We start from the raw sequence: 13,964 nt of genomic DNA, 5'->3' as shown, positions 1-13,964 counted from the left end.
AGAATAAAACATGGCCTGTTAAAGCAAACTTTCCACTTACCGCATTAAGATTCAAAATCCAAACAATTAATATTTCATTCATGGAAAGTTCTTTATTTTGAAAATAAGCTTACATAATAGTAAGGGAGGATATATAGTGCCTTGTACTTAATTAGACCACTAGTTCATTTACATCTTTTTCATCCCATCAGAACTTCAGGAAATGGAGCACTTATTTCAGACACAAGGTGCTGAAACTTGTATTTCAACAGCCTTGTTGGTAGACCTGAGAAGCATTAGGCACTGCATTCCACAGCAGTTTTGGAGCCTTTAAATATTTGGTGGCGACTCCGAACTGCTTATTGCTCAGAGGTGTTCTTTCCAGCAAAAGGGTTAGTTAATATATAGAGATGGACTGAGATGTTTCTGTCCACTAAGGCTTTTGTACAGCACCTATCACCCTATTATTTAAGTGCTAGGAAATTTCAGCCCAAAACAAAGTTGTTCAGAAAGACATGAACATCAAAAACAGGGCATTGGAATAGATTACCCATCTCACTTGCTATCAGCAAAACTATCACGTGTTACAATATAAAGACACAAATTTACCCAAGGTGAAGAATCCATATGTGGATGATCTTGTTTTGCTCCTTCCTTGGACACAAACTTGTATGTGTGTGTGGTTGGCTTCTTTGAATTCGCCTTTAAAAGCAATAACAAATGTGAGATTGGTACTAGCGGGGCACTGGGTTACTAGAACTAGCATCTCTTTCAAAGGCACTGAACTTGGTCCTAGCTCACAAATGAACAGGAGCTCAGTTCTCTCAACTTAGTCCCCATACATTCATTGTTAAAATACTATGGTAAATTTATTGTGACTGTTAAAATGCACCATGCCAATAACTTTCCATCACTGGATCTGCTATATCAGTTACAAACAGAAGTACATTTATGCAGAAATTGAAGTCTTTAGATCTGGCATGGAGGCAACTTCAGAAAACAAGGGCAGCCTCAGAAGGGAAGGAAAGGAAGGAAAGCAAGGAAAGCAGTAAACCAGCGGGGCTAAGTGACAAGACTCCAGAGGTTACTCGAGACAAAAGGATACACTTCTGGAAATTGAGACAGAGCCCTGTCAAAGCCAGTAAAGTGGATTGAGAGTTTAGGAATGTTAAGATGAAATCCCCAGCAAGAGGCTACTAAAGAAACTCTGCAGTAGTCAGGGGGTGACAGGCAAAGTATTGTCATGGATCAAAAACTGGCTAAGAGACAAGAAACGAAAAGTAGGAATAAATGGTGAAAGTTCATCAGCAAAAGGTTAAGAGTCGGAACCTGAAGGTTCCATATTGGATCCCATGTTACTTAATATATGTATTAATTATTTAGAAAAAGTGCAAGCAGGAAGGTGGCAAAGTTAGCGGACAATACAAATTTTTTTAAGTTAATGATGACTGGAGCAAAACTCACGTTTTTTCAGCAAAACCTGAAACACGTTCATGCTTATTTTATCTCTGACAAAAGCCTCCACTTTTACTAGCATAGTTATTCCGCTTTTCAGAGCAACACAACTCCCCTGCTCATGTGGTTCTATAGCCACAGTGCCAGCATAGACATACGTACCCAGGTTGGCATAAACAGCCCTTCAGCTGCAATCTCACAGTGCTACATTCCGTTCAGGAGTTGGAATGTTGGGAATCATTAGGAAAGGGACAGATAAGACAGAAAATATCATATTGCCTCTATAGAAATTCATCGTATGCCCACATCTTGAATACTGCGTGCAGATCTGGTCGCCCTATCTCAAAAAAAGATTTATTGGAATTGGAAAAGGTACAGAAAAGGGCAACAAAAATGATGAGGGGTATGGAACAGCTTCCATATAAAAAGAGATTAATAAGACCTGGACTTTTCCGTTTGGAAAAGAGACGACTAAGGAGGGACACATAATAGAGGTCTATAAAATCATGACTGGTGTGGAGAAAGTAAATAAGGAAGTGCTATTTACTCCTTCTCAGAGCACAAGAACTTGGGCTCACCAAATGAAATTAATAGGCAGCAGGTTTAAAACAAACAAAAGGAAGTATTTCTTCACACAACTCACAGTCAACCTGTGGAACTCTTTGCCAGAGGATGTTGTGAAGGCCAAGACTATAAAAGGGTTCAAAAAAGAATTAGATACATTCATGGAGGATAGGTCCATCAATGGCTACTAGCCAGAATGGGTGGGATGCAAAACCATGCTCTGAAGTGTCCCTAGCCTCTGTTTGCCAGAAGCTGGGAAGGGGCAACAGGGGATGGATCACCTGATGATTACCTGTTCTGTTCGTTCCCTCTGGGGCACCTGGCATTGGCAACTGTCAGAGGACAGGATACTGGGCTAGATGGACCACTGGTCTGACCCAGTATGGCCGTTCTTATGAGTGACCTGTCAGGTAGCACTTTTGAACTCTGCTGCCCAGGGGTCAGAATGTCCAGAAGTCCATCTTGCTCCTAAATGCCTGGCACAGTCTCCAATCTATCTATCTTAGGCATTCATAGGGCTCCATCACCATAGCATCTGAGCACTTCACTATCTTCAATGTGTTTACCCTCACAACACCCCCGTGAGGCAGGGCATTATCCCTACTGTACGATGGGGAACTGAGGCATAGGGAGCCTGAGTGACTTGGCCGAGGTCACACAGGAAGTCTGAACAAGGTTTTCGTAATTCCATACAGGAGTAGGTAGTGTCTGAACAGTGCAGGAAGAGACACTTCAGGGCATTCATATCATTTACCCACAGAACAGGAAAGCACACGGGTTTCTCCTATGCACATAGGTTTGTCTTATGCAAAGCTGATCTCAGTGATTAACAACACGTTCAAAACTTGAATTGTGCTAAAAATGCAGCTACTTTCATTGGTACCTGATGTATAAGAAGTTAATTAGAACACCACTTAATGGCATTATAAAAAGCACCTTAAATCAAACATTACGACATCTCTACAAAATAAACCTTCTTTTTGCAGAAGCAGACTGTCTTATAACTTGCTTTACTAACCTCTGTTTCAGTCCATGGCATTCCTTCCTTGTTCTTCTGGGCTGGCCCCATGCTGGCCGGCGGCCCTTCACACTCAGCTGAGAGGCTTTTCTTGCCTGACTCACACGGTTGGCCCAGCTGCCCGTTTCCACACCCTTTCTGCAGCAGCACAATTGCCATTCGGATCAGGTACAGCTCGATATTTGCAGGGACCAGTGCTCTAATCGCTGTCATTCTGGTTACATCTTGGAGGGATAATATATATATATATTTTAGTAAACCCCCCAAGTTCCTGAAGTCCTTGTCCAAATTAGAGCTCCAGGAGCACTCTGTTGAGCTTTGGGGAAGGAGGGTTGAACATCAACAGCCAGTGAATTTTCCCCTCATTAAAGCACAGCATATTTTACAGCATGGAATGGGTTAAACAATACAATAAAATACAGTTCACAGCTTGAACTTCATGAGAAAGGAAAATATTAGCCCAAACAGCAAATCCTGACCTCACTTACAGTCATGCAACCCCACTGCAGTCATATTTGGTCCAATTAGCCATTCGCACTCTTCTCCCCAACTTTCCTTCCTCATCTCTAGCCAGGTGCTGTACTTTAAAGGCAGCTAGGCTCTTCTACAGCTTTCCTCTTATTTTAAGACATTGCATCGACAATGCCCTTAATTCACTTTCTTAATGAAGAGGAGCACTGTAGGAGTCTATCCACCTATGATTTGTAGTAGATGGGAGCCAGGGGCTCACAGAAAATAAGTCATTTCAAACTCCTCCCCTGCTGATCCAGCTACTTTTCAGCAGCACTGGCCAGTGCAACCCCCGCTTTCTGTCCAACTGAAATTGGAGTTCTCCGAGCACCCAGTTGAGTTTATGCAGCTGAAAGTGAGTTGAAGGTGTCTGGATAGCCCTCTAACTGCTCCTAAAAGGGTTTCTGGGCTCACTGAAAATAGCAGGAGTGTGAAGGGGTCTGGAAATTTCAGAGAAACTAAAAACTGACCAAATGCTAAAAGGACACTTTTATAAAAAAATAAAAATAAAGAAAAAATATGTTTCCAATATCTCCTTCTCATAGCATAGGAATGTGTACCTGTAAGTTGGTGCATAAGAAGGTGGTGTGGCATTTTCGTTGTTTTATTTGAACAAAATATTTTCAAAAAGGACCATGTCCAATCACAATATTAACTTTAACAATAAATGCTAGCCACAAATGTCTGTTATGTCTTCATTTTTATCCAGACCAGTGGTCATTTTCTTAGTTCGAAGTTTGTGTGCCTCTCTCATCAGCCCCCAAACCATAGTGCTGGGATAATGAACTGCCTTCCCTGCACTGATTCAAAGAACAGCCGTCAGCCTCACCACCACAAACCACAAGTAACAGCACTTGCAGAATGCTTGCCACCTAATGTTCTCACGGTGCTCTACGAGACGTAGGTAAGCATTATTAACCCCACTTATAGATACAGGGTGGGACTGTCAAAGGAGCCTCATGAGTTTGAGCTCCCTGAGGGTTATTTGAAATTCCAGCCATAATGCTTAGCATTTACAGTAAATATAGAGCTGTGCATGATTCCAGCTCTTTGAGTGTTACCTAAATAATCTTTCAGGGAGTTCACTATTACTACAAGTATCTGTGATAAAATCAGACTAACCAGAATAACATGCTCTCCACGTGTTAAGGTCATGAAAGGCACTTTCTAACTGGACTAACTCCAACTCAGCCAAGTGCTTAGGCATTGCATCACATACAATATGAGCCAGTATACTAGGAGTCCTTTGCAACTTGGCCTAAGGGAGGAACAGGAACTCCTCACTTAACGTTGTAGTTATGTTCCTGAAAAATGCGACTTTAAGCGAAACGATGTTAAGCGAATCCAATTTCCACATAAGAATTAATGTAAATGGGGGGGTTAGGTTCCAGGGAAATTTTTTTCACCAGACAAAAGACTATATTATATATACATAACAATTTAATACTGGTACACAGCAATGATGATTGTGAAGGTTGGCTGAGGTGGTGAGGTCAGAGGGTGGGATATTTCCCAGGGAATGCCTTACTGCTAAACGATGAACTAATCCTCAAGGGTTAACTCGTTGTTAATGTAACCTCACACTCTACAAGGCAGAAGGAATGAAGGGAGGGAAGAAAGCATAGCAGACAGAGACACACATCGTGTGCGCACGTGTGTGTGTGTGTGCGCGCATTTCTCCTTTGAATATGCTGATTCCTGTCTTAAGTACGCTGCCTTGTTAATCAGATCAGCAAGCTGAGACCCACCTCAGCTGCTCCCTCCGGGACTGTCTTGTGTCCCCCCTGCTCTATGGAAGATGGGGTATGCAGGGTGCAGGAGCAGGGGGGAGGGAGACACCCTGACATTAGCCCCCCTCTTCCTGCCCTGCACAGCAAGCAGGAGGCTCGGGGAGCAGCTCCAAGGCAGAGGACAGGAGCAGCACATGGCAGTGGGGGAGGGACAGCTGAACTGCCCGCAATTGATAGTCTGCTGGGCAGCTGCTGCACAGGGAACTTAGAGGAGCAGGGAGCTGCTAGGGGGGCTGCCAGTCCACCCTAGTTCCAAGCCCCCACCAGCTAGCTCCACCCGGGTGCTCTTCCTGCAAGCAGTGGACAAAGCAGGCGGCTGCCAAAGGGAGCACTGCACAACTTTAAACGAGCATGTCCCCTAACTGATCAGCAACATAACAACGAAACAATGTTAACCGGGATGACTTAAAGTGAGGAGTTCCTGTATGTGCTTATTTGTCACAAATATCATTTGCTGTTAGTTTGACATAACAAGGACTTCTCTGTAATCACATCAGCCACCCTGGTGACGGCACATCCAAACAAGCCAAACTCTCATGCTACAGGTCTGTCTGCACTCTCCTTAATGCATCCCTCTGCAGCCTCTTCCCCTATCCTCAGAATCACACCCCTAATGATCGAGTGATGTCACTGGCAATCACCTACCCTAATGTCATGGCCACCTCTCCATCTCAATCTCCTCCCCCAACTCTCCCTTGCCCCTCTAATCACTACACACCATAAGGTGGCACTGGTACCTTTCATAAACACTTTCACAGATTCACAGAGTTTAAGGTCAGAAGGGACCATTGTGATCATAACGCAGGCCAGACAACTTCCCTGAATTAACTGTGGTTTAACTAGAACGGATCTTTTATAAAAAATAAGCAATCTTAATTTAAAGACTTCAAGTGATGGAGTATCCACCACATCCCTGGGCAAATTGCTCCATCCAGTGATGGACCTCAGTGTTAAAAGTCTGCATCTTCTTTCTAGTCTGAAATCTGTTTATCACTTAACAGCTGCTCACACTCTGCTATCCAGAAATAAAGTGATGCACAGAATACAAATGAATCATCTCTGGTAAATACTGACAACATTCTTCATTTTACTTAAAAGGGACAAAAGTAGTTTACATCCAAAACCTTACAGAAAAGCTTAACAGAAGTGTTTTCCTGATTTTTGTAGTTAAGTGGAAGTAGATTGTTCAACAAGTTCTGCAACAAGAGTGCTGCAGCCCAAACACCACGGCATTGTGTTAGCACATGGAAACAAAGGAGTGACTGACTATAAACGTAGCAGCCAGGTGTCACTGTCCCAGCTGAATGAAATGCACAGAGCTAAACACTCCACCCTGTGGAAGTCATTCAGATTTTATGGGGTTATCTGTAGTACAGATAAGAAGCTGATCTTGACAGTGCTGTTTAACAGGTACAACGCTGAATTGCATCTGGGCCCACAAGCCCTAGAAAGTTGCATGTGATCACTGTGCAGCAGACTGACCTACCTACAGGTCAGCTTAGTGTACAAAGTCCAAAAATAACAGAGCCCAGCTCTACAGCAGGGAATTGCTGAACTGGTGAGAATGAGCCTTCAGACTCCCAGAAACTCCTCTGGTTCTTCTAAGCTCCATGCTTTCCTCCTGCGAATGGCAATGACTCATGAATGGCCCCAGTAGAGTTGGGGGTATGGAAAGAAGAGAAGACTCAGAGCATTTTTCCTTATTGTTACTGTGTAACGCCAACAGACTGTAATTGTTGGCGGGCGGGATTGAACCGGGGACCTCTGGAGCTTAGTGTAAGAGCCTCTACAGCATGAGCTAAAAGCCGACTGACTCTTAGCTAAGGCTGTAGAGCAGACTCATTTTCTCTCTCTCTCTAAGTGGTCTCAGTGCCACTAGATGGAACAGAACACCACACCCAGGAGGTGTGTGGGTTACAGTTGTAACTGGTGTCCTTTTAAATAGAATGAAGATCATCATCAATAGTTGCCACATGAGAGATCTGGGTTCTATCTCCAGCTCTGCTAGAAATGACAAATGCAACTTCTCCATTACCTCACCTGCAATATGGAGGGATGATAGCTACTTCCTTCTGATGGGGAAACAACCACAGAGATGACACGACTCACCCAAGGCCAAGCAGTAGATCAGTGGAAGAGCTGGAAATTGAAACCCTGCTTTGGGGCTACCAGTTGTGAGCTTAAATCACTAAATCAGGTGCCCATCTAACATTAAAGAATTCTGATAAGTTTTAAAATGCAGGTAACAATCTATTTATTAGTTTACTTGTCTGGTTCTCTTTATCACCCCAGTATCTTAAATGACCCAGGTTTGCAATGTGAGGAAATTTAAGATATTTTCAAGGATTCACTTGGCATGCTGCTGATGCCTAACTATTCACTGGGGCCAACATTTTCAAACTCAGAGGCTGAAGTTAGGTGCCTAAATACGGACACAGTTAAAAAATTATGTCTGGATCTTTTTACATATTGTTGAGACACCAATCTTGTGTCTGCACTCAACTAAGAAGTTCTTAAAGAAAACTCCCCTCCTCCTCTCTTTTACGGCTTGAGGCTGTGGCTTGCCATGCACCCTTATCTCCCATTGGCTTGAAACCCAAGGGGAAGGCCCTTTGCCCTGCCATGCTCAGCCTGGCTCAGGAATGGGTCCTTTGAGTGATGAATTCTCACCAAAGGAACAAACAGGATACATACGTTTCTTGTTTGCTTTATTCATATCCCAATGACTGTCATTGAGACCTTCAGACTAGAGCTGTGCTTCTCACCTGAGTTGATGGGAGGGTTTTGGATGATATCAGTAATAAGCTTCTGAACCTCAGGAGTCAGACCCGCTCGTTCTAAGTCGACTGGGTAGCCAGCTTTCATGGCTTGGAATAAATGAGAGCCAACCACAGTGAGAGGCAGAGACCTGCTTTCACATATACTCTTCTGAGGAAACAATGAGAGAAGAAATCTGAAGTGGTAAAAGTGTATGAGATCTAACAACAAAAGAACCAAAGCCCTCTTTGAATCCCACCACTGACTCGCCCTTTCTCAATTGTATCAAACATAAGCTTCTTGTCTTCACTTCCAAGACCTTTCACAGCCTAGTCCCACTTACCTTTGATCTTTCATTATCAAAAGGTTGGTTCCTGCCTCCAGCTGGCCCACGGCTCCATTCTTTATTGCCCACTTGCTAAATTTTCAAACTAGCACCTTGGTGCTTTCTCCCATGCTGCCCTGCTGCCTGGGAGGAGCTCCTGATAAACATCTGCAAAACTAACTCCTTATCCTCCTTCAAAACCTTCCTTAGGCTTGCTCTACACTGCATACTTACTTCAGTAATAACTACATCACTCAGGGGTGTGAAAAATCCATACCCCTAAGCAACATCATTATACTGATCTTAACCCCCCAGATAGACAGCGCTATGTCAGCTGGAGAGCTGCTCCTGCCGACATAGCTCCCGCCTCTCACAGAGGTGGAGTTATGAAGCCTATGGGAGAGCTCTCTCCCGTCAGCTTACAGCGTCTTCACCAGACCTGCTAGAGCAGCAAAGCTGCATCCGTGCTGCTGCGCTGATGTAAATTTGTAGTGTAGACCTGCCCTCAAAAGTCTCCTTTGCTGGGAGGCCTACAAAAAACATGACAACTGTTAGGCTGCTGGTGTGCTGAGACCACTGCTGTCATGTCCTGATGTTTTCTTGTACTCCCTCTGCCTGTCTGTATTCATCTGTTGGTTTTTCTTTTATGCTTAGATTGTTCTGAGATGCTCTTTAGGGCAGGGATTGTCTTTTTGTTCTGTTTGTACTGCCCCTAGCACAATGGAGTTGTGGTCAGTGACTGGGACTCCTAGGCACCGTGGTAATACAAATAATAAATGATAATGCATGGTGCATGCTGCTTCACAAAGCAACAGCAAGAACAGGAGACCATCGCCTTTGACTACACAACAAGAACTCCAAACCACTTTACAAGGCACGTTTTTCTGATCTCTTTCAGATACTGAATCCAATCTGTAAAGAGGTTTCACTTCAAAATATTATTGCTGGCTTGGAGAGCAATCTCTCACTGTGACCCTGAAATCCCATGCATATTAAAGATTCTGCTCTGAGTTCAAATGTCTAAGGAGCAGAACCCAGAGCTCCATCCTTTAGCAGTGGCCGTGGAGCCGCTCCAGACTTGCTACTACACTGTCATGGGGCTAGAGCAAAGAGAGACAATAAGCTCTTGCCAGGACCTACATGCTACATAGGGCCAGTGCATCTCTATGGTTTGCTCTATACCTCTGGCCTGCTCACAATCGCCCTACGGAGACAGCCACCACCAAGCTCTGCTCTGCTACCTGGAAGATGGGGATCAGTCTCTGAGCATGGCAGTCTGCACCATGCAAAGGGAATCCTATTTTCACTGCATATTGGGTCTTCCACAGCTATTTCCAGGGCAACAGGATTTCACTGGTGATGGAGAGAAGTTTAATGACAACCTGGTAGCTGTAACTGTGTAATCAGCTCAGCTCACTTGTAACGTTCGGTTTGTTAAAGCCCAAAACATTCCTCAATAAAGCAGCCAATTATCTACACCTTAACTGCAAGAGATCTGTAAATGCAGCAACCCTCACTGAGTCCTAATGTCACTGTTGGCACCGCCAGAATAGAAATGATAACAAACAAAAGCTGAGTATTTCAAGTTCTTTTAGGTGGACTCCATTACCACAATCTTGGGGCAACATCTTTGATTTTGCTTGACTAGAGTTGAATTTTTTTACTGGCTGGATTTAAAATTAATTATTTTCCCTGAAAGAATTAGGCTTTATGTTTCTTTTATTGACTTTCCCCCAGACAATACACACAGGGGAAATGCAATAATCACGGTTATTTGATACTGGGCATCAAATTACCTAACGCTAATTGTTCTATTGCTTCTCGTTAATTAGTCCTTGGGCATTTTAATATAGCGACTATCTGACAAGTTCACTCACACACTCTTGGGAGGGATAAGAGAAGCTTGAGGCTATTTCAGCATCATACTAACGGATCGAAGAGCAATAAAAAGTGAGAAGCTGAACAAAACAGATATAAAAGCAATGGATTATGGAACCCGCCTTCGAAGGCACAGAGCAACATGCATATTTCTCCCAGTGTGCTATGGCTCTTAGCCTACATAACAAATTAATAAAGAGTCCAATGCAAAGCCCCTGGTAAGGTCACATTATGATTAGGCAATGAAGGTTGGCTAGTTGTAAGTGGAGTTCTTTGAGACAGACTCTTGCATGTTCACTCCTGCAATACGCTGACTGGGAGCAGCCAGGGCAGTGCAACCTTCTACTAGCCGTGCGCGTTAGTGCACATCCCTCCCCTGCCCCCAGCATCGGTGCGCGTTCTGTGGGTGTGGCTATAAAAGGGGGGCTTGGCGCTACTGCCATCTCAGTTCCTTCCAACTACAAAAGTGGAATGCCACCTAACACTAAAACTAGGATGCTGGAGGAGCGGGGAACGCAGGTGGGGAGTGTGAACACGCAGAGTACACCTCAAAGAATTCCAGTTACCACCACCCAACCTTCACTACTTCTTCGAGTGTCCTCTGCATGTTCCCACTCTCGGGACAGTTAGACACGCAGGACTGTAAATAAGGAAGGAGGGAGCAGAGTTTTAATTAAATAATGACTGAAGCACCACTCTGCCAAACTGTGCTTCAGAGCTGGATGCCAGATCCAATGCATAAGGTCCTGTAAAAGTGTGACTTGAACGCCATGGAGCAGCCCTGATTATATCAATACGAGGAATATGTTTGGAGACTGCTACAGATGTACCTACCTTTCTAAGAGAATGGGTTTTAAGAGGACCAGAAGGAGAAAGAGAAGCTTTTTGATAAAATTCCTCAATACAAAGTCTAACCCATCTGGACAGGAACTGTGCTGAAATGGCCTGACCCTTAGAAGTACCAGCAAATGAAACAAATAACTTGGACAAGACATGAAGTTCTTCATTCTATCAGGTAATATAAGCTAAGAGCACTCATTTAAGCAATGTAATTTAGACTCCCCTTTATTGCGAATGAGGTTTAGGAAAAAAACACAAGTAAATTTATATTCTGATTGATACAGAACTCCGAGACGACCTTTGCAAGGAATTTAGGATGTGGTCTAAGATGACTTTATCTTTATGAAAAGTAGTATGGGGAAGGTGGTCTGCCATCAGTGCATACAACTCACTAATTCTTCTGGTGGAAGAAATTGCTATTATAAAAAGCTGTCTCTATGGAAAGATGAAACAAAACAATCCCGTAGAGGCTCAAGCGGGGAAGATATAGGTTGTCTTAGTACTAATTCAAAGTCCATGGAGGGACCGGGTCATGAACTGGGGGATATGGAGTCAATAAACTTTTAAAAAAGGTTTTCATGAGACTGTATGAGAAGGTGGCTTTAACCTTTACATGAGTATGGACTACTGCCATTGCTGCTAGGTGGACTTTAGTCAAGAGAAACAAACCCATTGTTTTTAAGTGTACCAAGTGTTCCAAAACCGTTTGTATAAGGGCTGAATCTGGGTCAACATTCCTATCCGCTGCCCAAATAATTAATCTTCTCCATTTAAACTCTTAACTTCTCTCTGTCCTTGCGCCATCTGCCCACCCGTTGTATGCACTACAGAGAGGTGCCTACCTGGTGAGCAGACCTCCAAATCCTCTCTCTTGGGTAGAAGAACTACACTTGGTCTGATGCTTGGGGCCTTTCTCTGCTACAAGGGCAGATTTGCCCTTAAATGCACAAAAGGTGATTCCAAGTCACGGTTCCCAGAACTGTGCATATGCAATATTTTGTGCACTACCAACTCCCAAGTGCCTGTCTTAGCAGATGTGAGTAACATGGCTGAGATCAGGGTACAGAAAGAATCACAGCTTTGGAAGTCTCAATCAGAAAGTTGCACTGATATTTAGTCTTTCAATTTTACACTGAATTTTCCTGTGGGGCTTTTTTCAGGCCATTCGAAACTTACATGGAGGTACAATGCAAAGGGTTTGATTTTTTTATATCCAGAACAGGGACACGGTACTCACCAGCCCAGGAGAAATGTCTACATGCAGCCCTATGTACTGTGTCTATGCCATAGTGCTATGGTACAGAAAGATGCTTCCATCTGACTATTGTGGGTTAAGAGATAAGTCCAGTTGGAGGTGGAAATGGCACAGTTATAGCAAAAACAGTTCCCAGTGCTGCCTGGCCAGCCAGTGCAGATGGGGCATTCTGTTCCAGATATGGCAGGGATTTGGTGTTCCAAAAGCAGGGGCTCATTGGCAGCGTAGGGAGGATTTAAGAGAACAGCAGCAACTAACTCGGTCTGGCCCTCAAGGCTCATGTTTTAACAAGTTTGCAATCCCCAGACACACAATATTTCCACCATCTATTTTAGACAACCAGCATATCCACATCCACATATCCACATCCCCGCCAATGGGAACTAACTTACCAAAGACTGGTTCTTCTCATGGAACAGCATGTATGTTGTGAGCTGTGACTGCGGAAGGGGGCTGCACCCACCTCTCTTCTGGAGGGCTGCTAGCTGCTGTTCCCTAGATCCACAAGTAGGGAATGTGTCTGTCTGTAGGGTGACAAACAAGAGTAAGCAGGAATGAAGCCCAGTAACAGCTGCCCAAGAAATCATCCTGTCTGGTCATCTGCTCTGGAATTGGAAATGGAAGAGCTAGACTTTGAGCAAACTGGACTGTACAGTCAGACTGTTCAACACATAAACAGTAGAACAACCCCAAGATGGATGCTTATAATTCATATGCACACGTACACACACGTGTGCTGAAGCAAGCTATAGGACAGTCTGCTTAACATACCTCAGGGGTCACAAAATAACTGGTGTCTGGACTGACAAACACCAGACTGGTTGGTGAGTTTCTGAATTAGTCTGCACTGTTAAGAAAGTTTGATACTCATATGTACCATAATATAGTAATGTAGAGTAATCTTTTATTTTTAAATAAACATGTATTTTTATGTGTTCTAAGTTACGAATTTGTTTTTAAAAACTTGACAAGACTCCTTCTCCCAACCTCACTCCACACACACACGGTTCTGCCTTCACGGAAGAGGCCAACACAGCCTGCATCCCAGCGACCTGATCTGTGAAGCAGAGAGAAAACTCCTCCCAACAGTGGGAAACACTCATCTCTACCCAAGCACAGACAGTTCGGCAGGCACTCTTCCTGCCTGGATGTATCTGCTGGTTGGGACTCTGCAGGCGCTAGAGTGGAGAATAAGAATCCTTTCACATCTAGGGTAAGCATAAGAGTGCAAAAACTCAGAACATGATTTCTACTACTGGTAGCACAGAATCCCCCTGGTGCTTTGTCTGTCACCACAATGATCAGCAAAGAAAGCACACTGGGACAGGGTGCCACCCTATGGATAGTAATGGACAGAATAATATCTAACGCTTTTCATCAGTAGATCCCAAAGCACTTCACGAAGGATGTCAGTATCATTATCCCCATTTTACAGTTCACAAAACTGAGGCATGGAGCAGTGAAATGACTTGCCCAAAGTCACAGAAGATCAGCAACAGAGCTGGGACCAGACCTCTGACCTCCCAAATCTAAGCCCAGTGCTCTGTCCACTAGGCCAGAAGAAGGGAATCATAACATTCAGTGAGAATATTG

General features: G+C 43.9%; 1 protein-coding gene across 3 annotated transcripts in view; it reads right to left on the bottom strand.

Moving 5' to 3' along the window:
- Positions 1–13,964, bottom strand: part of WRN (WRN RecQ like helicase) — a 112,664-nt gene that overhangs the window by 6,406 nt on the left and 92,294 nt on the right. For 2 of the 3 annotated variants that reach the window (XM_048848757.2, XM_048848758.2), the window contains exons 31-34: positions 12,764–12,895; positions 8,082–8,244; positions 3,017–3,240; positions 589–681 (exon numbers count right to left, since the gene is read on the bottom strand). In XM_048848757.2, the coding sequence (XP_048704714.2) occupies positions 589–681; positions 3,017–3,240; positions 8,082–8,244; positions 12,764–12,895 (612 nt within the window). Of the gene's footprint in view, positions 1–588; positions 682–3,016; positions 3,241–8,081; positions 8,245–12,763; positions 12,896–13,964 lie in introns of those variants that run through there. The other variant, XM_048848761.2, reaches the window with a different exon arrangement.

This window comes from Caretta caretta, chromosome 4 (assembly GCF_965140235.1).
Source record: "Caretta caretta isolate rCarCar2 chromosome 4, rCarCar1.hap1, whole genome shotgun sequence".
NCBI classification, from domain to species: Eukaryota; Metazoa; Chordata; order Testudines; family Cheloniidae; genus Caretta; species Caretta caretta.
This window is presented reverse-complemented; position numbering and strand designations above follow the sequence as displayed.